The following is a 20286-nucleotide window of genomic DNA, read 5'->3' as shown; positions in this document are numbered from 1 at the left end:
GACTTAAGTGCCTCTAGAAATGATTTCTCTCAGGATTTCACTGTCACACATTTTTTTTCTGTCGGAGTTTATTTTAGATACTCAGCATTGGTCCTTCAATTTCACCATTGCTACAGTCACTTTGCCACTACATTTTTCCACTTAACTTGCCTGTTTCCCTCATAGCTCAAACAGCAATTAGAATTTTAAAAAAATACTATTTGCACATTTATTTAGTACAAATGTAATCCAACATCATATGGAGCCTAGGGGATAAATTCACAGTGTACAACATAATTGTACAACAGTGGTTTGGTGCCAGAGAAGTCAGAATGGTAAGGTCGTATTAGCTACAGAATTGAATTGTTTTGTAAATGTAGTGATTTTTTGTGGCCAGTTTCCTAGCATCAGTTGATTGTTCTGTGATTAATTACCCTTAGATACTCAGCATTGGTCCTTCACTTTCACCATCGCTACAGTCACTCTGCCTACAGCATGCAGGTGTAATGAAAGAAAGACAAAACTTATATTTTTACAGCACCTTTCACGATGTCCCAAATTGCTTTACAGCCAATTAAGTACTTTTGAGCTGTAGTCACTGATGTAATATAGGCAATGTTATCAAATGGCGGAGCAGGCTCGAGGGACCGAATGGCCTACTCCTGATATGTGTGTTTGAATATCATTCTGGGTGGATGAGACGAGCTGGGCTAGATGGCCCTTGTCATCCATAATTATCTTGTCAATAGAGGGTGGAATCATGTCTGGAGTTCTGTTTATTTTGATGCTAGTGAAAGTTTACTGTGAGCAGGCTTTGTGGGGTGAGATTGCTAGGACAGGAGTGCGGAATGGGCTCACAGTGAATCAGTAACCTGCTTTACACTGCATATGATTCTCAAGAGTCTTGTTCATTGACTTCAATCAGACCCTTTTCTCTACTTACCTATTGTTCCACTCTATCTTGGGTGCTTTTATGAGTTTTTTGAGGCACTGAAATATTGTGATAAAGTTGTGTTGCATAGTAGATATTGAAAATATATTGTAGTGAGAAGCAGCAATCTTGCTGATCAAGAAAACACAGATACAACCGTCTTTACTCTCTGGCCACTTAAAAGTTGTGTCACTCAGAGACACCTGGGAGCTCCAATGCTTCTCACTGACAGTGAAGACCCATGTTGTTCAATCATTCCACTTTGCTGCTCAGGAGTCATTTGATCTTTCTACTCTGTGAGATTACTGATAAAATAGAATCCAATTACACCCCTTGTATGAAATAATTATATTGAATAATATCACGCGCCCAGACAGGAGAAAGTCTTCTTCTGCTTCTACAGAATGGGAAATATCTTGTGCAGTTTATCTGGGTTGCAAGTATTGAATCTTTCCCCAAATATGAATTTACCGTCACTGTGTTCACTTGGTGCAATGTGCAGAACATGTCAATGAGGGCTGAGGCTATCACCAAAACCAGCATTATGATCTGCACAGTATCATAAATAACTAATGGGATATTTTCCTGTCAAATTAACAATATTAACTGATGCTGTTAAAGTAAGATTTGTACACTCTGGTTTGTATAATAGTCATGGTGAGATCGCCTATTGGCTGCACGCAAACTGACTCTGCATCATATCGTCACTGCTCTTAACAGTAATGACCCATTATTATGCATATATATCAGATGAGATGTCAACATGGGCATTATCACTTGACTAGGACTTTTGGGTGAATTGATTGGTGAATCTTGAAAGGGGGAAAATGATCATGCATGATTAGGGTTAAAGTGTGGGGGTGGGGGTGGGGGGGTGGGGTATGGTGGGGGAATAAGGGGCCCAGAAAGAGGAGAAGCACCAGAGTCCATGATTTCTCTCCTGGGCCGTGGTGCACATGGTAAGTGCCGAGACTACACTGCATCAGATACTTAACAAGAGATCCACCTAAGTACACCTGCTGGGCACAGCAAGTTTCAATAATTCAACAGTGCTGGTGAACATACCTCTTTCACAGTGAAATATAGTGAAGTGACTGAGGCTTTAATTGCAGTGGGATTGATTTCCCAGTGAATGTATAGACATCAAACATGCTCCAGAATCAAAAACCTTACTTTCCCAAGCATTTCATAAACATCACGTGGCTCAGAATTACAAATCTTTTGTTCAAAAAACATGTTTTCATGCAAATTAGCTGCACACAACACTTTCTAGGAAAAATAATGACATTCTATTGTTAAACAACATATCTATAAAAATGTCCTTCTTTTGTTCTGAAACATTGGCCAGGATTTTACGGCCCGTCCCGCCCGGTGGGATATTATGGTCCAGCTGAACTGAATGGAGATTTAAATGTCTCTCCGCATCCGCTGGGGGGAGACATACCAGAGCAGGGCCATAAAATCCTGGCCATTGGGCTGCCTTATTCAGAGAATAGGTCTTCCTGGATCGCACTGCTTAATATCATTGTGCGACCTTCTTTCACAGTCGCTGGGTCAAAATCCTGGAGCTCCCTCCCTAACAGCACGGTGGGTGTACCTACACCACAGGGGCTGCAGCAGCTCAAGAAAGCGGCTCACCCACCACCACCTTCTCAAGGGGCAGTTAGGGATGGACAATAAATGCTGGCCCAGCCAACCTTGCCCTCATCTCCAGGATGAATATTAATTGTTTTTTTTTTTAAAAATGGGTTAATAATGTGTCAGGATCACACTCAAAGGGACTTTTGCATCAACACATTAAGCAGCGGCGCTTCAGGAGGAGGGACACTTTTTAAAAATTATAGCTAATATAAAATGAAAACAGGAAATGCCAGAAAAACGCAGCAGGTCTGGCAACGTCTGTGGAGAAAGAAACCGAGTTAACCTGTCGAGTCCGTATGACTCTTCTTCAGTCATTGTAGTGTTGCTATGACTACAACCAAGTAACCTGAATCATGAGACAAGTGCTGCATGAATTCTACACTTGTTCAAAATGAACTCTCAAAATTAGCACCTTAATTTTTGGATTTCGTTTAAGCTTAATGCCAGATTCCACTGAGTACATGATTTAACGCTGACAGTCTGAAAGATCTGACTGTGGGGTTGTTTATGGGAAAGCAGCAACCTGGAGCTTTTGGCAAAGGAGGTTACTGTGTTTACGTTGGCCTATGTGTTCCCCGGCCAAGCGCTCGAGCCAGCCATGTTTTTAAAGGGTCTCCATCTTGTTCGGTTACCACCGCAAATGTTTTTGTTTGGCGCTGTCGCCAGATCTGGTTCTACCTCCCCCCGGAATTGTGCTGGACTCACCTCGGACATCAGCGGAGAACTGGGCCGAGTGCCTGGTCACAAAGAGCCGCAGCTGTTGATCGAGGTTGAAGGACGTGAGGTCAACATCCCAGGAGCGAATGCCTGCATTTGGGAGGGGTGGGGGGTGGAGAGAGGGTGGGGTGTGGAGAGAGTGAAAGAAAACAACGGTTAGTTGGTCACCTCTTAGGCTGGAGGCCTAGAATCAAAAGGGTGTCGGTTTGGCCCGCCAAGCAGCACTCCGGCCCCGAGCTCGGAAGGACATCCCTAACCTCGCTGGACACTTTGAGGCAGTGCTGAAGGAGTGCTGCATTGTTGGAGGAGGTCGGCTGTGTCTCCCAAGGCCCCACGGCACATAATTCTCCATCAGCCCTCACCGCCAAATTATGGATTGACTTGGTCATTTATCTCAACTGGTTTTCTGGCATCTTGCTGTGCGCAAAATGGCTGCTGACCTCGCCTCTATAAGAAGAGCCCCAGCGCTGCAAAATATTTAATTATTGATCAGTTTTGTTTAACCCCTTAAGCCAGCGGCCAGATGTGGTGAATCGGAAATCTAGGTGTTGTGAATTCAGATGTGGGATTGACCTCCCTTCCACACAGACCAGAGGGCTGAGTTAGTGAATCAACAGGTTATGGTTGGGTTTGACACCTCAGAGCTGGGGCCAAAGAAGCTGCCCCATAGGGAGGGGGTGGGGGGGGTGGGGTTGTGGGCAGGGCAGGGGGTTGTTGGAGGAACCAATACAGGCAATGTTCCTACTTCTGATCACACTTTTAGAAATGATTCCTCCTTGGGTGTGAGTATAACCAGCGAGGCCAGCACTTATTGCCCACCTCTAACTGCTCTTGAATGGTGTGACTTGCTAGGCCATTTCAGGGGGCAGTTAAGAGTCAACCGTGCAGTCACATGTAGGCCAGACCAGGTAAGGGTGGCCGATTTCCTTCCCCGAAAGGTATCATTGAACCAGATGGACTTTTATGACAATCTAGAAGTTTCATGATTAATATTCACAGGACTCACATTTTATTCCAGATTTATCAAATAATTGAACTTAAGTCACCCAGCTGCATGGTGGGATTTGAACTCGAGTTTCCAGGGCATTAGGTTCATCTGCTGGATTATTAGTCCAATAACATTACCACTATGTCAACATTCTCCTACAGTCAACAAGCAAACGCGACAGGCGGACACTTGATTGTAATGGCTTATGTGGGCGAATAGCCTCGTCAACTCTCACTGTTTAGTTGCACATGTTTGTGGGAGAGAGAGAAGCAGAACAGACGATATGAGGTGTTAGCTCTCAGCTGACTTAGTGCCGGCCACAGTCATTAACCTCCTGCTCTCTGCAGCAGTCTGATTGCAAATCACAACACAGGATCAGGACGACACCTGAGCCATCATCGATCCGACTTCAGTAATTAAACCCAAGATAACCATCACTTTCTGGTATGTGTCACCTCCCTGTCTCCGCATCACGCCCTTGAAAGTGGTAACCTCCCTGCCCATGGATTAAATGCACAGTCATGCTGCAGCAGTGTTTCTACCCAATTGATTCTGTGTTCCCTCACAGATCTTATCGAGAGAGAGGGAGAGAGAGAGAGAGATGTTTGTCTCTTAATATCCATCTCTGCCCACTACCAGGGGTTGGATCTGCATCCCCACTTTGATCAGCAGGTCTTCCGTTTTATTTATGCTGAGTCACTGTCGGGAACGAGTGTTATTCACTCCACTCAATGACGCAGGGAAAACAACAAAAAAAAAATCTGCCAAACCTCCTACGACATTATCTCACTCTCACTGCTTAGTCAGAAAGACCGTGGGTTCAAATCCCACCCCAGAGATTTGAGCACAAAATCTCAGCTGACGCTCCCAGTTCAGCGCTGAGGGAGTGCTGCGCTGCCGGAGGTGCCACCTTTTAGATGAGTTATTGAACCCAGGCCACATCTGCCCTGTCAGGTGGATGTAAAAGATCAGAGCAGAACAGGGGAGTGTCATGGCCAATATTTATCCCTCAACCAACATCACCAAAAAACAGATTACCTGTGTATTATCACATTGCTGTCTGTGGGAGCTTGCTGTGCACAAATTGGTTGTCATGTTTCCTACATTATAACCGTGACCACACTTCTATAAAAAAAAGTACTTCATTGGCTGTAAAGCGCTTGGGATGTTCTGTGACCGAGAAAGGTGCTATACAAATGCAAGTCTTTCTTTCCTTAGCTGAGGCCTCACTGGGGACATGTTCAGGAGAGTGTGAATTTTTTAAATCCACATTTCCCCATGTGATAACTGCTCTGTTTAAAGTGTGTCTTGGTAGGGATACAACATTGTGGGGGGGGGATGCAGGATTATACTGTGTAATTACTTAGGCATTCCAGGAGAGGGAGCCTGCATCTGAATGCAAACGTTCAGTTGTTAAATTCAACAACAACCGCTGCTTGCATTTATATAGCACTTTTGACGTAGTAAAATGCCCCAAAGGAGTATCAAAGGAGCATTTTCAATTGGAGATATTAGGAGTGGTGACCAAAGGTTTGGTCAAAGAGGTAGAGAGGCGGATGGAAAGGTGGAGAGGAGGATGGAGGGGGTAGAGAGATTTAGGGATGGAATTCCAGAGCTTGGAGTCCAGGCAGCTGAAGGCACAGTCACCAATGGTGGAGCGATTAAAACCAGGCCTGGTAAGGGATCAGAATCAGAGGGTTGTGGAGCTGGAGGAGGTTACAGAGGTAAAGAGGGGACAAGGGCCATGGAAGGATTTGAAAACAAAGGTGAGAATTTTGAAATCGGGGCGTTTGCAGACTGGGAGCCAATGTAGCTCAGCAAGCCTAGTTTTTGGGTGAGACGGTTAACGGGATAAGTTACTTGGCTGCAGAAAATAAACTGATCTGACAAGAAATAAACCAGAACCTTGTAAAATGAGCTGATTCTCAATTATATTCCGACCCAGGTCAACGGACAAACACTTTCCTATGTTTCAGGAAGTTGGTCATTCTGATTTGTGTCTGTTACGGGCTGGATATGATCTTCAATCTTCTGTTTTCACTTAGAGCCCGAACAGAGCAGGGAATTTTCCCGTTGCCCTGGCACATTCTCCCTCTATCCCATGCCACTAAAAAATATTTGACATTCATCTCATTGCTGTTTGTGGCACTTTGCTCTGTCTAGTTCGGCTGCCTATGGAAATAAGAGTGACTGCGCTTCGAAAAGTTGCTTTGAGTCATCCCGTGAAATAAGGTGCTACACAAATGCAACTCCCTTCTTACTTTTCATACTGTTCCTGAGGAAGGTTTGGATGACATAGGCCATTCAGCCCACCTGAATATCACCCTTCTAACCCCTCCGTTTCCCATTCCCTCCAGTGTCTGAAACAGTGAATCGTCCACTAGCTTCACACTTTGCGACCAAATAGAAATAAAGACCTGCATTTATAAAGCGCCTTTCACAACCTCACATCACCCCACAAAAGTACCCCAACAAAATACTTTTCAAAGTATGGTCGCCATTGCAATGTGGAAAATGAGGCAACCAATTTATGCGCAGCGATCTCCCACAAACAGCAATGAAATAAATAATTATCTGTCTTTTAGGCATTGGCTGAAGGATAAATGTTGCCCGGGATTTCCCTGCTCTTCTTCGAATAGCAGCTGTGGGATTTTTTTTACATCCACCTAAGAGGACTGACATCTCATCCGATAGATGGCACCTTTGACAGTGCAGCACTCACTCGGTACTGCATTGGAGTATCAGCCTAGATGTTTGTGCTCAAGTCTCTGGAGTGGGACTTGGACCCAGGACTCTTCTGACTCAGAGAGAGAGGAGAACCTCCCACTGAGGTAGGCTAACACAGGAAGCTGCAAGATGATCTTTAAAATCACACGACTACGAGGCAAGGTGCCAACAGACAATGTTACTTGATTTGGATCCTCAGCATAAGTTCTGTCAAAAGTCAGCGTTGGTTGCCAGCAGATTTTGCCTTCAGATCTGTGCGGTAAGGTCAAACAGTCAAATCGTCTAAGCAAGCAAGTTCCGACAACAGAAATAAAGAAACCAAGTATGAGCGTGCCTGACAAGGCCAGCATTTATTGCCCATCCCCTAGTTGCCCTAAGGCGGAGGTAGGTGGGCTCTCTTCTTGAACCAATGGTGGCAGTTTGAGGGGCTTTCTAGGCTCACTTCAGAAGGCAGTTAAGAGACAACCTCGTTGGTGTGTGACTGGAGTCACATGGAAGCCCAGACTGGGTAAGGACTGTAGCTCCCCTCCCCTGAAGGAACGTTCGTGAACCAGTTGGGTTTTTAATGACAATTCAACAGCTCCATGGACCCTTCCAGCTTTTACTGACTTTATCAAACCGAGTTCAAATTCTCAAGCTGACCTGGTGTGTTTTGAGCTCACTCTGTCTGGATTAATAGTTTCATAACATAATGCGACCCCCCGCCAGAGGGGTGCAAATACTTCCCCTATCCGCAATAGCTTAATCACAGCAAGTATATAAATGCTCTTTGTAAACTGACTGCTTCAGGCAGACAGAATGGGAGCAGCTGAAATCGATTGTTTTCCTGCACTCAGCATCTGCCTTCCACACACTGATCTCCAAGGACAGAATCAAAAACACGATGGGAGTGGGAGTAGACCTTCACTGCAAAATGACATTGTATCACATCCAAGCTAACCCTCACCGTTGACGCAGGATTTTCTTTCTACTCTCCTGGCAGAGTTTTGGCACATGCCAGTGGCTGCTGCGGCTAGGAGCAGACAGATGCATGGCACAGTGAGGCTCCTGCACCAACAGAGAGGGCCAAGTTCTCTCTCCGCTCCCCTGAGGGCGCTGTCCCCTGCTTGGGGGCGGGGGTACTGATCCTGCCCCCAAGGTGCCCGACCACACCAGCCCCTCCCCTTAACCACCAATGCCAACACCCTTGCTATTTTTTATACGTATGTTACAATAGTGCCAGCAATGCCACTGACTAGTCGCCAAACCTGATTCCTCCCCTGGCTGCCTAATACATGCATATTTTCCAGCAGGGGAATAGCGGATCATTGGAAAGACAGATTGTTTTGTCTATTTAATCCTCTACCCTCTCTAACCCGCTGCCTCTGAGGCTTACTCCAGCCCCCGTATCACAGCTTAGGTTGCGATCAGCTAACTCACAGATCAGGGCCCTGTACGTGTCAATGCACTGATACCTGAGGATGGGGTAAAGAGAACAGCACCCCCCTTTCAGAAACTGCTACACTGCTCTGGCTCCATTAGCCGTACATCAGTGTGGGATGTTGTGAAAAGGCACAATTTAGGTGCAAGTCTTTGGCTCTGAAATTCCAGGTGGGGGACAATCGAAGGAAGAAAGGATGGACCTGCATTTATATAGCGCCTTTCACGAGCTCAGGACACCCCAATGAAGTTGTTTCGAAGTGTGTCAGTTTTTGTAATGTAGGAAACACAGTAGTCAGTTTGCACACAGCAAGGCAAGATGAGACCAGTGATATCCCCTGGGATCTGAACTGGGGACCTCAGCTTTTCACTATATTTATAAATGACTTAGATGAGGGAAGAGAGGGCTGTGTATCCAAGTTTGCTGACAGCACTAAGTTAAGTGACACACTAAGAAATGTAGATAGGAGCAGAAAGTTGCAAAGCGACATTGATAGATGAAGTGAGTGGGCAAAACTGTAGCAGATGGAGTTTAAATGTGGGAAAGTGTGAGCTCATCCTCTTTGGACCTAAGAAAGATAAATGGTGAAAAGCTGGGGACTGTGGGGGAGCAGAGAGGCTTAGGGGTCCATGTACAGAAATCATTACAAACTGGTGGACAGGTGGGAAAACATAATAAAAAGACAAATGAAATGTTAGCGTTTAGCTCAAGAAGGCTGGTATATGTTATGTTACAGTTATATAAAACTTTCGTTAAACCCCACCTGGAGTACTGTGTTCAATTCTGGGCACTTTGGGAGGGATATATTGGCGTTGGAGGCCAAGATTCACTAGAATTATACCAGGGCTAAATTATGAGGACAGATTGTGTGGGGTAAGCTTGTATTTTCATGAGTATAAAACATTAAAGGGTGATCCAATTCAGATGTTTTTGACGATGAAAGGATTTGATAGTGTTTATAGCATGTAGGTTTGAACTTGTACAAGTATTATTCTGAATCGAACACTGACAACAGTAGGAGGAGGAGAAACAAATACAAACTGGGGCAAGGCAATCAACAGCAGTGTAAAGCCTTTAACATAGTAAACCTTCCCGAGGTATAGTCAGACAAAACAATGGACATTCAGCCAAAGATGTCAGTCAGAATTACAAAAAGTCTAGTCAAAGTGTTGGACATTAAGACCAATGGAGAGAACTGGCACACGGTTATAGATTAGGAGGGAATTAGGATTTAGGACTGAAATCAAGAAGTTCTTTGCATGTAATTAAATTATGCTAATGTTGGCACTACAATGAAATTATGCTAATGGTTACTATAAATAAATTACACTCATGAAGTGCTACAATTATATTATGCTAATTGGACATCACCATGAAATCATACGAATGATTCTACAAGAACATCATTAACTTACCAATTATTTTAACAGTTCCTGGAGATTAAGCCACTTTTCAACTATCTTCCATTGTGGTAATGTTAAAATAGACAAACATTTTAGAACAATATTCCATTTGCTTATTAAAGCCTCTGTCCGTGCAGGGTAGACATTTGTCCCTAGTACTATGGATCCCTCCCTGTTTGTTTTCTCTCCTCACTGGCCCATCTCTTTCTTTTACAGCAGCATTCTGCAGCCCATTTACTCTCAGTGTTGGATTTTTCACCAGGGGGACACAATCTCTCCTGTGTGACTTGGCTCATGGAATGTTTAGATCAGATCGACAGATCTGCCCGTCCACCCAGTAGGATCTGTTTCAGCTCAGTCCACCTTTCCAGCTGCCCTCAGTTAGAATCAGAGAATAGTACACCACGGAAGGAAGCCATTCAGCCCATCGAGTTTATACTGGCTCTTTCGAGGAGCTGGCCCCTAATTCCTCGCTCTTTCCCAGCTTTTCTTTTCACCTTCAAGTGTTTTTCCAATTCCCTTTTGAAAGTTACTGTTGAACCCGTAGCCTATCAGGCAGTGCATTGCAAATCCTGATCACTTGTTGACTGAATCTATGTCGCCTTTAGTTTTTCTTTGCCAATCACCTTAAATCTGCACCCTTTCCTTATCGACCGCCTTCAGGAATTCTACCATAGTTGTTGAACAGATTGGATGCGTTGGGTCAGAATTGCCCGGTGACTCTGGGACTCCCTCTACTCTCCATACTGAGTGGTGGATTAATATTCATCCCAGCTTCATCAAATGTTTACATGCTCAGAACACAAGCAAAGGACAACAAAGGCAATTTATCCCCCGTGGAATTTCTATTAACCCGTCCCATCATCCAGAGTCTGAACTCTTCTAATATCTCCAATATCTCATTCAACAGGCTATTTAGGGATGGGCAATGAATGCTGGCCTAGCCAGCGATGCCCACATCCTGTAAATGAATAAAAAAAAATTCCAAACATTTACCATCCTTCAGTAGAGAATTATTTTCTGGGATCGATACTAGACGGATTTCTCAATCCGATTTAAATTTCCATTCTCTCTTCTTGTGCAATCACTATTAAAACTGTTGCCACAACCTGTGAAAGCTCCCTGGAATTTTTTTTTAGTTGGAGGGGGCGGTGGGATGGCACCTAAGCCATTCTTTGTTGATTCACTCGCACAATTATCTATGAATACTTCCACCAGTACAAAACATTACCCCCATGAGGTCCATAATCTGAAGAGACAACACAACAGGATTTATTTAGATGTAACTTGCTTATGACTGTGGTATTCGTGATTTCTGGGACTTGATTGAACCATTTCCTGGAAAGCGCCCTTTTGTATTGAGTTTCCTATCTAAGTCCCAGTTGCCTCCAATGCAGAATAATTGGATCCCTATTAAAAGGACCAAGAGCCTCCAGCCAAATTCTAAAAAAGGCAGGCACTGTGATGTGATACACTTTCTTCCTCTCCTTCACCTCCAGTCCATTAGCTAAGTCAGGGAGGAAAAGCATTAGCCAAACATTCTGCTGAAATGGCCAAGGCTGTGAGATATTTTGTCAAAAAAATTACTCTGGGGTAATTCTAATCGGACCCACCTTGATGTTATATGACAGGGATTGGCTTCCCATTTTACCCCCCCCATCCAATATTCCTATCAGTTGGTGATAACAAGAACTGCTCAGGGTATACATGATAGTCAGTCAGTCAGAGTTGCCTGGTATATTGGCTAGGACACTCCAGGGAGAACTCTCCTGCCCTTCTTTGAAATAGCGGCCATGGGATCTTTTACATCCACCCTGAGAGAGAGAGACGGACTTCAGTTTAACATCTCAGCTGAAAGATGGCACCTCCAATGGTGCAGCACTCGCTCAGTAACGTGTTGGAATGTCAGCTTTAGTCGTGTGCTCAAGTCTTTGAGGTGGGGACTAAGAGCTGAGTGTCTCAGCTGACTGAGCACCGACTGGGGATTGGAGCCTTGGTCTGTCTGGCTCAGTATCAGAGGTTGGTGTCTGTTCCAAGATGGAGAGATTTTGAATCATGGCCCATTGTCTCGATAGCTACTCATTACTATACAGTTGAAAGGTTTTCTCCCTAATAGTTCTAGACACAACGATCACAGTTACAATATGGAGCTGAATCTGGTGCATAATTCAGCAACATCACAAGTGCACTTTGCAGCTGCTCTATTGACATTTTTTAAATTATTCATAGAAATTTAGGTGAAGAAACAATGTCCTTTGAACAAGGTTAAAGAAAAGTAGGAGTGTTAAAGGAGGAAATGGAGACATCGGGGTTACGTGGGTTTTGAAGGAATACAGTAAGACTTATTTCCAGCTAAATGATCAGCTGGCATGGTGCAGTGGGTCACACTCTGACCTCTGAGTCAGAGGTCACAAGGCCAAGTCCTGCTCCAGAGAATTTTATGCAATCAATTCAGGCCAACTCTCCTGGTGCTGCATTGTCAGGGGTGCTGCCTTTCAGATGAGATGATAAACCAAGGCCCCATTTGATTTCTCAGGTGGATGTAAAAGATTCCATGACAATATTTTGAAGAAGAGAAGCGTCTTCATGTCCTGGTCAATATTTATCCCTCAGCCAACATCACTATAACAGATTATCTGGTCATTGCTGTTGGTGGGATCTTGCTGTGCACAATTTGGCTGCTGTGTTTCCTACATTACAACAGTGACTACACTTCAAAAGTGCTTCACTGGCTGTACATGGAATTGTGAAAGCTGCTACATAAGTGCAACTTCTTTCTTCTTTTTCCTTTATTAATGCCAGCCAACGAAAATTAAATGCTGGATGCTGTGTCAGAGCGCCGCTGCTCTTTTTTGGAAATGAAGATTACTCACAGGTAGCAGCCCCCCTGACGCAGCACTGAATGCACATTGGTTTCAGGAGTCAGTGGACACTGACCGGGTCAACTTGGCAGGAAGCAGCCTGGGCCGGGCAGTGAGAAACACCAACATATCCAAGCTGGGAACGGTCCGGACCGGACCTGCTGACCAAGCCTGGATTCCTAAGGAGAACATTGGAGATTGCCTGGGGGCAAGCGGCGGGCATCCTCCAAAGCCATGTTGGCCAAACTCGAAATGATGGAGGGGGAGGTTCATGACCCCTTGACTCCTCACTAGTCCCACCATTGACTTCCTGTATTTCACACTGATTTTTCAGGAACCTTGGTGATTTCCTCAGATAACGGGAAGCTTTGGATTTACTCCCCGTGAACCAATCACAATGTACCTCTTGTCTTCTGCTTTACGTCATACTCGAGCTGATTAGTGTTCTCTGATAAACTCAGTACAGATAAACCTTGCCTTTTGGGAATGCAGTTGAAACAAGTTATTCAAAATTTTGTTACAGCCCTCCCACAACGCAGTTACCAATTAACAGATGGACAGGCAGATGTGCTCAAGAAATTGTGTTTTACCCACGTGGACCACAGCCCCTCGCTGCGCCAGATCAGGGAATTGGATAATTCAAAGCTTTCAGATGGGGCCCATATCACCAAATCCTAACAAGTAGCTCACACACAGACATCCTCCTCCCCTAAAGCCTTACTGCACCCGCCAAGCTTCAGGGTGGTTGATGACCTGCAGCTGGCTGGACTGGTATAAAAAGAGATTTTCCAGCTTCTCAGATGCTGTACCGATGACACCACATAGAATTCACAGCCCCTTATGGCTAATAAACACAATTCCCTCACCACCGATTCCCTCCCTCCTTATGGCTTCTGTCTGAGGCTGAATCAGACTTTTCACTAACTTGGCATCAATACTCCCTCCAACTTCCAGTGTTGTGCATGACTGGCTTGTGGCGCTGCATGGCTTATTCCATAAAGAGTATATGGTTTGTGTGCAGCCTGACTGTACGCTGCATGGTATATACCCGGTTGCTGTGAGACTGTGCATCCATGCAGCTCAGAGAGGCATTAGCGGCCTACTTGACTCTGAGCTGAGCTTCTGACCTCATATCCTCTCCATCACCAAGACCATCCACTTCCTCCTCTGTAACGTCACCTACATTTCTCACAACACTTCTTGTTTACCCATCACACTTGTACTTGCTGACCTGCACTGGCCCCTGCTCCAGCAATACCTCAATTTTAAAATCCTCATCCTTACTTTCAAATCTCTCCATGGCCTTGCTCCTCCCTATCTCTTTAATCTCCTCCAGCCCCAAACTCCTCCGAGGTATCTCTGCTCCTCTAATTTTGACCTCTTGCGCATCTCTGATTTTAATCGCTCCACCTTGGGTGGCCATACCTTCAACTGCCAAGCTGCTAAGATCTAGAATTCCATCCCAAACCTCGCTATCTCTCTCCACAGTTAAGATGCTCCTTAAAACCTCCCTCTTTAATCAAGCTTTAGGCCACCTCTCCTGATATCTCCTTGTATGGCTCTGTATGAAATTCTCTCTGATATGCTCCTGTAAAGCATTTTGGGAAGTTTTACTATGTTATAGGTGCTATATAAATACAAGTTATTGCAATAAACCATGCAATTGGCCCAGAGCATTACCCGAAACTATAGTAATTACCAAGCTGTTGACTACTGTGCTGGTTACTGTGTCTGTTCATTTACTGGTGTATTTAATGGAGACTTCCTGAGCGTTGAGAGCTTAAGGGTACTTATTGCCCCTAGAATTAATAGTGAGTTTCACTGTAATCAACAATGCAACCAGAGTGGGGAAGCAGGATAGGATGATGTGCGCACATCTTTCCCTCCTTAAGTCTTTGAACGCAGGTTATGTCCCTTTCTTCAAATCCCAGAATTTCTCCTAATGTCCCCTCACTCAACCCCCTAACTGATATTTTACCTCTTCCTGTGCTTCTGTTAGTTTTGTCATGTATTGGCACAGAACAATCTGCTCTGACCATATACCACAATCTAATCTAACATCAGTCAACTTGCTGACTGTGTTACTTCACCACGTGCAATATTAACCTTGCTATAATCTAGGAACTTGCATTGTGAAAGCATTGGTGTTTAAACATTTCCACATCAGGGACACCTCACAGGTAATGACACAAAACCAGGAATCTCCTGCAAATACCGACATACTCCTGGGGACCCCTGCAAATACCAATACACTCCAAGGACCCCTGAAGACATCGACACACTTCCCTGGGACCTCTGCAAATACTGACACACTCCCCTGGGACTCCTATAACCATCAACACACTCCAATGGACTCACTGTAAGTATCAATACACTCCCTGAGGACCCCCCGCAAATACTGACACACTCCCCTGGGATGCCTGCAAATACTGACACACTCCGAGGACCCGTGCAAATATCGACACACTCCCTGGAGACCCCAATAAACATTGACACACTTCCCTGGGGACCCCTGCAAATATCAATACACTCCCCTGGGACCCCTGCAAATATCGACACACTCCCCTGGGACCCCTATAAACATCAACACACTCCAGTGGACTCCCTGCCAATATCAACACACTCCTCGAGGACCCTAATAGACATTGGCTGGGAGACCCCTGCAAATACTGACACATCCCCAGACACCCCTTGCGAATGCTAACACACTCTCTGGGACCCCCTGAAAAAACTTCCTGGCACCCTTAACAAATACTGACACACATCTTCTGACTCCATACCTAACTTGCAAAAATACAGTTTCTACGGCCAAAAGGGAAACATTTGAAAGATTTTTTTTTATTAGTTAAGAAGCAGCTGTGATAAGATACTGATGAGTAAACACATGGTAACCGGTTAGAAATGCTGCGATTTTGGTGTCCTCAGGAATCTGGGAAACTGAGCAGGAAATGTGCATCCTAATGGTCAGATCTTAAAGGCGAGAGAGAGAGAGAGAGAGAGAGAGAGGGGTGGGAGAGAGAGAGAGAGGGGGGTGAGAGAGAGAGGGGTGGGAGAGAGAGAGAGAGGGGTGGGAGAGAGAGAGAGAGAGAGAGAGGGGTGGGAGAGAGAGAGAGGGGGGTGAGAGAGAGAGGGGTGGGGGAGAGAGAGAGAGGGGTGGGGGAGAGGGGTGGGAGAGAGAGAGAGAGAGAGGGGTGGGAGAGAGAGAGAGAGAGGGGTGGGGGAGGGAGGGGGCGAACCTCTTCATTTTGAAACGTTTTAGTGATTTCAAGAGAGTTTGCAAACCTCTGAAATTTTTCTCCAGAAAATGCAGCTCCTGGATAACAAAACTAGGATCAAGTGGGGAGGGGGGGTGGGGGGGAGAAAGCCATCAAATAAGCGTAAAATAAAGAAAATCGGAGGCTGAAGCATTTCATCGCCTGTAGTTCCTGATTTTACCATTCACCCACTCTTGGGTCAACAAAGAGTTTAACTTTCACACATTGTGCAAAATGATCCCTATTTCAGTGAGAGCTTTGCACTGCCAACATTGCACGGCGCCGAAATCTGCCCGGGTTCATGCAAAAGCGGCTGCTACCGAAACATATTCATTTAAACTATTTAAATCGATATATTTTTTTTTTAAAAAAAAAAGTTTGCATCCAACAGAATTACGCGCGAAAATAATTTTTAAAAAAATAAGGCATATTCCAGTTTGACTATTCCTCGCCATACTCCAAGTTTATGGAGGTGTTGTTTTATTTATTCGATTCTTTTTTTTATTTTTTGGAGATTGTTCCCGGTGTCCTCACCTTGTTCGACGTGGAGAGTTGCTGATCGCAGCTGATGGTCAGTGGCGATTTCGCCGATGACGATCAGGATGGAGTATCTGTGGGGACCGCTCAGTGCTGCAGGATGAGGCTGCTGCTGTCCATGGTGCTGATCCTGCTCCTGCCCGGCCGCCGCCGCCGCCGCCGGCTCTTGGGCTCCGAGGAGCATCGCTGCCCCGGCCGCTGTCGCCATCGCAACCACGCCAATCAATGGGCTGACACAACCATTCCAGCCTCCCCGCCTCCCGGTGCCTTCTTAAGCAAGCCGAGCTGCAACCCGATTGGCTGGGGGGCCTCGTGACTGACATTCGGATGATGTCAGCTGGAGCCAATCCTCAACGCCGGGAGCAGGCGGTGGGCGGGACCTGGAGGAGGAAGCGCGGAAGGGAGGAAGAAAAAAAAAGAGCAAAACGCTTTTTTTAATCCTGCGTCAGTGCAAGATGAGAGTGGATGTGGTGCAGTGTGAGAGTGGTTGTGTGTGTGTGTGTGCAATGCGCCTTGTAACCATCATATTCTGCATCTTAGTTACTGAAATCTAGGATCATTGCAAATAAAACACGTTATAAAGAAACCTCCTTCAATCCTCCACAGTTTGATTGCAAGTTTAATATGTAGAACCTTTTTGCTTCAATATGCAGTGGACAAGGGCTTACTTTTATGCCTCAGATACAGAAGCAAGCCTGCATTGTATGTTTTATGCCTTTGGAACCGTTCCAGTATTTTATTCTGTAAACAAAGGCTGGCTGCATCTATCCTGTTACACTAGACGCTGGAGGGGACTAGAATTGAAATGGAAATGCTGCCAATTGCACTGGCGAAGGGAGGGTTTAATGGATTCAGTTTATGGTTTCATCAGTGTTCATAGTGGGGCACCCACGTTGAGGGTGTTAATCTGTGTCTCCTTTAGGTACTGACTGATGGGCCGTGTATTCCAAGTTTGCTGACAGTGTTGGATGTCCTGCAATTGTATGATTTTCACCTTTAGGTATTAGATGGTGAGAGATCAGTGTTTTGAAAGCAACAAAAAGACATTAAAAGCATCTTAAAGGTAAATGGGAGCTACTTGGTGACATTGGAGTTGGGAGGGCAGTCTAAGTGATAACTAAAGCAATTGCTTTCAGACCCTCACGTTAAGAATAGTCTATGACAGTTGCAAAGGCAAATGGTACCTTCGCAGAATTCCTTCACCCACCCCAAACTCTCCCCCTCCCCACTAAAATTTTAAACGTAATTCCTCCCCACACTCCTGAAATTGCTTCGCGCATCTCTCTAATTCTCCCCCCCACCCCCCTCACCGCCCTTCGTTATTCGAGATCTTTCAAGAAATGCATGAAGCCAGGACTTAATGTTGCCCTTTAGTTTGAAGTTTGGCTCCAGTTGGTGGCAGCAGTGAATAGCAGTGTCTGCTGTTCAGGATCATCAATCAGACCACACTCCCCAGACTTTCTGTTCGATATATGTTGGCAGAAATGTGAATAATACCTTTTGGAAAATTGCCGTTGCATTTAATAATGCATTGCAGTTCTGACTGAACTAATAACCAGCCATGACTAATATTATTTGTGCCTTTTGTTTCTTGTAGAATTTCTCCTCGGGTGCATTCTGGAAAAATTGATGGGGGTCGTTGAGGATTCCCAGAGATTTGATATTCATGACAAACTGACTGAATCCATGGAATGGGATGATAGGATTACAGTGTGGGATCCAGCACGTTTTGTACTGTGTTAGCCAGCAACCTGAAGCAAGTGGCAGGATCCTGAGCACAGAACCTTCCAGATCACTTACTGTAAGTTCTCAATGATTCAGCATGTGTATTTAATTCGGATGTGCACTTTGATTTTTTTTAAAGGAGTTTCAGTTTCTTTCAGGCATTTAATTTTAAAAAAAAATTCTCCTCCCTTTCCAAAAGTCTCAATCTGTACCACAAGGTTTTGTGAATCTGGCTGCCTCTATTCCCCCTCCCAACACCCCCACTCCCTCTTCCCTTGACTCCCTTTGGAGCCCGTGATGAGCCAGTGTCCAGTACCAGTGTTAGTTGGGGAGGGGAAAATCACAGAAAAGCCCTCAAAACACTCACAAATACACTTGCCAGCAAAGATCAGCTCACAGGTCATAGAGACCAGTGTAGCATCCCTTTCAACATTATCCATCCCAAGGACTTGACCATAAAAAATTCAGGTTGACACTCCAGTGTGGCACTGAGGGAGTGCTGCACTGTTGGAAGAGCTGACTTTCAGATCAGATGTTAAACCGAGGCCACATCTGCTGTCTCAGGTGGACATAAAATATCCAATGGGTCTATTGGAAGAAGAACAGGGGAGTTCTCTCCGGTGCCCTGGCTAATATTTATCCCTCAACCAACATTATTAAAAACAGGTTCTTTGATCATTTATCTCATTGCTATTTGTGGGACCTTGCTGTGTGCACACTGGCTGTCACCAATGTTCCATCTTATCTGTGCAGCCTTGCAGAAAACCAGAAGTTCCTGTGCAGACCAAGTCCCCCTTTGAGCTACTGTGTATGTGCGGCTGCACAAAAATATGTAAAGTGCCCACGCACTTACATGAATAGGCCAGGCACAACAACAACAAAAATATTAGAAGGAATATCAGTTGCCTTGTTTCCAAGATTAGAACAATGACTTCAAATGGCTTCAAAAATATTTAGTTGGTTGTGAAGGGCTTTGGGGGTGTCCTGAGGTTGTGAAAGGTGCTAAAAGAATGTAAATCTTCAGCTGATACACTAGCTCAAATGGGTGCTGAGACCAATTCTAACATGCCTTTAACCAAGCCCAGCTAGAATCAGCTAATGGTCAGAGACCAAACATCAACAAAAGTCTGTACAGCACTGAGCTCTGCTTTTAGCCATGGAGACATCTAGAGGGAACTGCATGTACCTTTCAGATTGGCAAGGACTTAAGACTTGCTCTTAAATCTAACTGAGTCACCAAGAATCAATGACATCTGGTCAGCCTTTAGCAGTATTAGATTTCAGTCAACAATCCATTAATACAAGGACAGTGTTCAGGAACTCCATATGGTTTGTGATATCCTGTATTTCTGTGCATTGTACATTACCATTAAATTCTGATCCATTTCCCCTCTCCCTGGTATTAACACAGTCACCTTCAACACTTAGGTCAGAGGAGAGGGGTAGGTGGCTTCTAGATGGATTGACTGCCCTATTTCTAATGACTTGATAGAAGTTTTAAAGCTATGAAAGGGTTTGACATGGTAGCCAGAGGAAATGTTTCCCCTTGGGCTGGTGGGGGTGGGGGTTGGGGGTGGGGAAGGGGGAGAGGGGTGGGGGTGGAGACCAGAACTAGGGGCTATAAAGATAAGATAGTCACCAAAACATCTAATTCAGGAGAAATTTGTTTACCCACAGAGTGGTGAGAATGTGGAACTCATTACCACAGAGAGCAATTGAGGCAAAGGGCATAGGTACATTTAAGGGGAAGCTAGACAGACACACGAGGGAGAAAGGAATAGAAGGATATGCTGATAGGGTGAGATGAAGAGAAGTGGGAGGAGTCTTGTATAGAGCATAAAGACCAGCATAGACCAGTTGGGCAGAATGGCCTGTTTCTGTGCTGTACATACAATATAATACTAAGGAGAGTTTTACTGCAGTGAGAGATAAGAGGTTAATATTAGTTTAAAAGTAAAATACTGCGGATGCTGGAAATCTGAAATAAAAACAGAAAATGCTGGAAAAACTCAGCAGGTCTGGCAGCATCTGTGGAGAGGGAGTTAACGTTTCGAGTTCATATGATTCTTCTTCAGAGGTGAAGAGAGGTAGAAATGTGATTTA

The 20286-nt window shown here is 44.9% G+C and overlaps 1 protein-coding gene across 1 annotated transcript in view; it reads right to left on the bottom strand.

Annotated features, from left to right (window-relative positions):
- Window positions 1–16747, bottom strand: part of map1aa (microtubule-associated protein 1Aa) — a 136990-nt gene extending 120243 nt beyond the window's left edge. The window contains exons 1-2 of the mRNA XM_078532350.1: window positions 16456–16747; window positions 3257–3358 (exon numbers count right to left, since the gene is read on the bottom strand). Coding sequence (XP_078388476.1) covers window positions 3257–3358; window positions 16456–16666 — 313 coding nt within the window. The 5' untranslated portion in view covers window positions 16667–16747. The remainder of the gene's footprint in view (window positions 1–3256; window positions 3359–16455) is intronic.
- Between the last annotated feature and the right edge of the window lie 3539 nt (window positions 16748–20286).

This window comes from Cetorhinus maximus, chromosome 30 (genome assembly GCF_964194155.1).
Source record: "Cetorhinus maximus chromosome 30, sCetMax3.hap1.1, whole genome shotgun sequence".
In the NCBI taxonomy this organism is placed as follows: Eukaryota; Metazoa; Chordata; class Chondrichthyes; order Lamniformes; family Cetorhinidae; genus Cetorhinus; species Cetorhinus maximus.
This window is presented reverse-complemented; position numbering and strand designations above follow the sequence as displayed.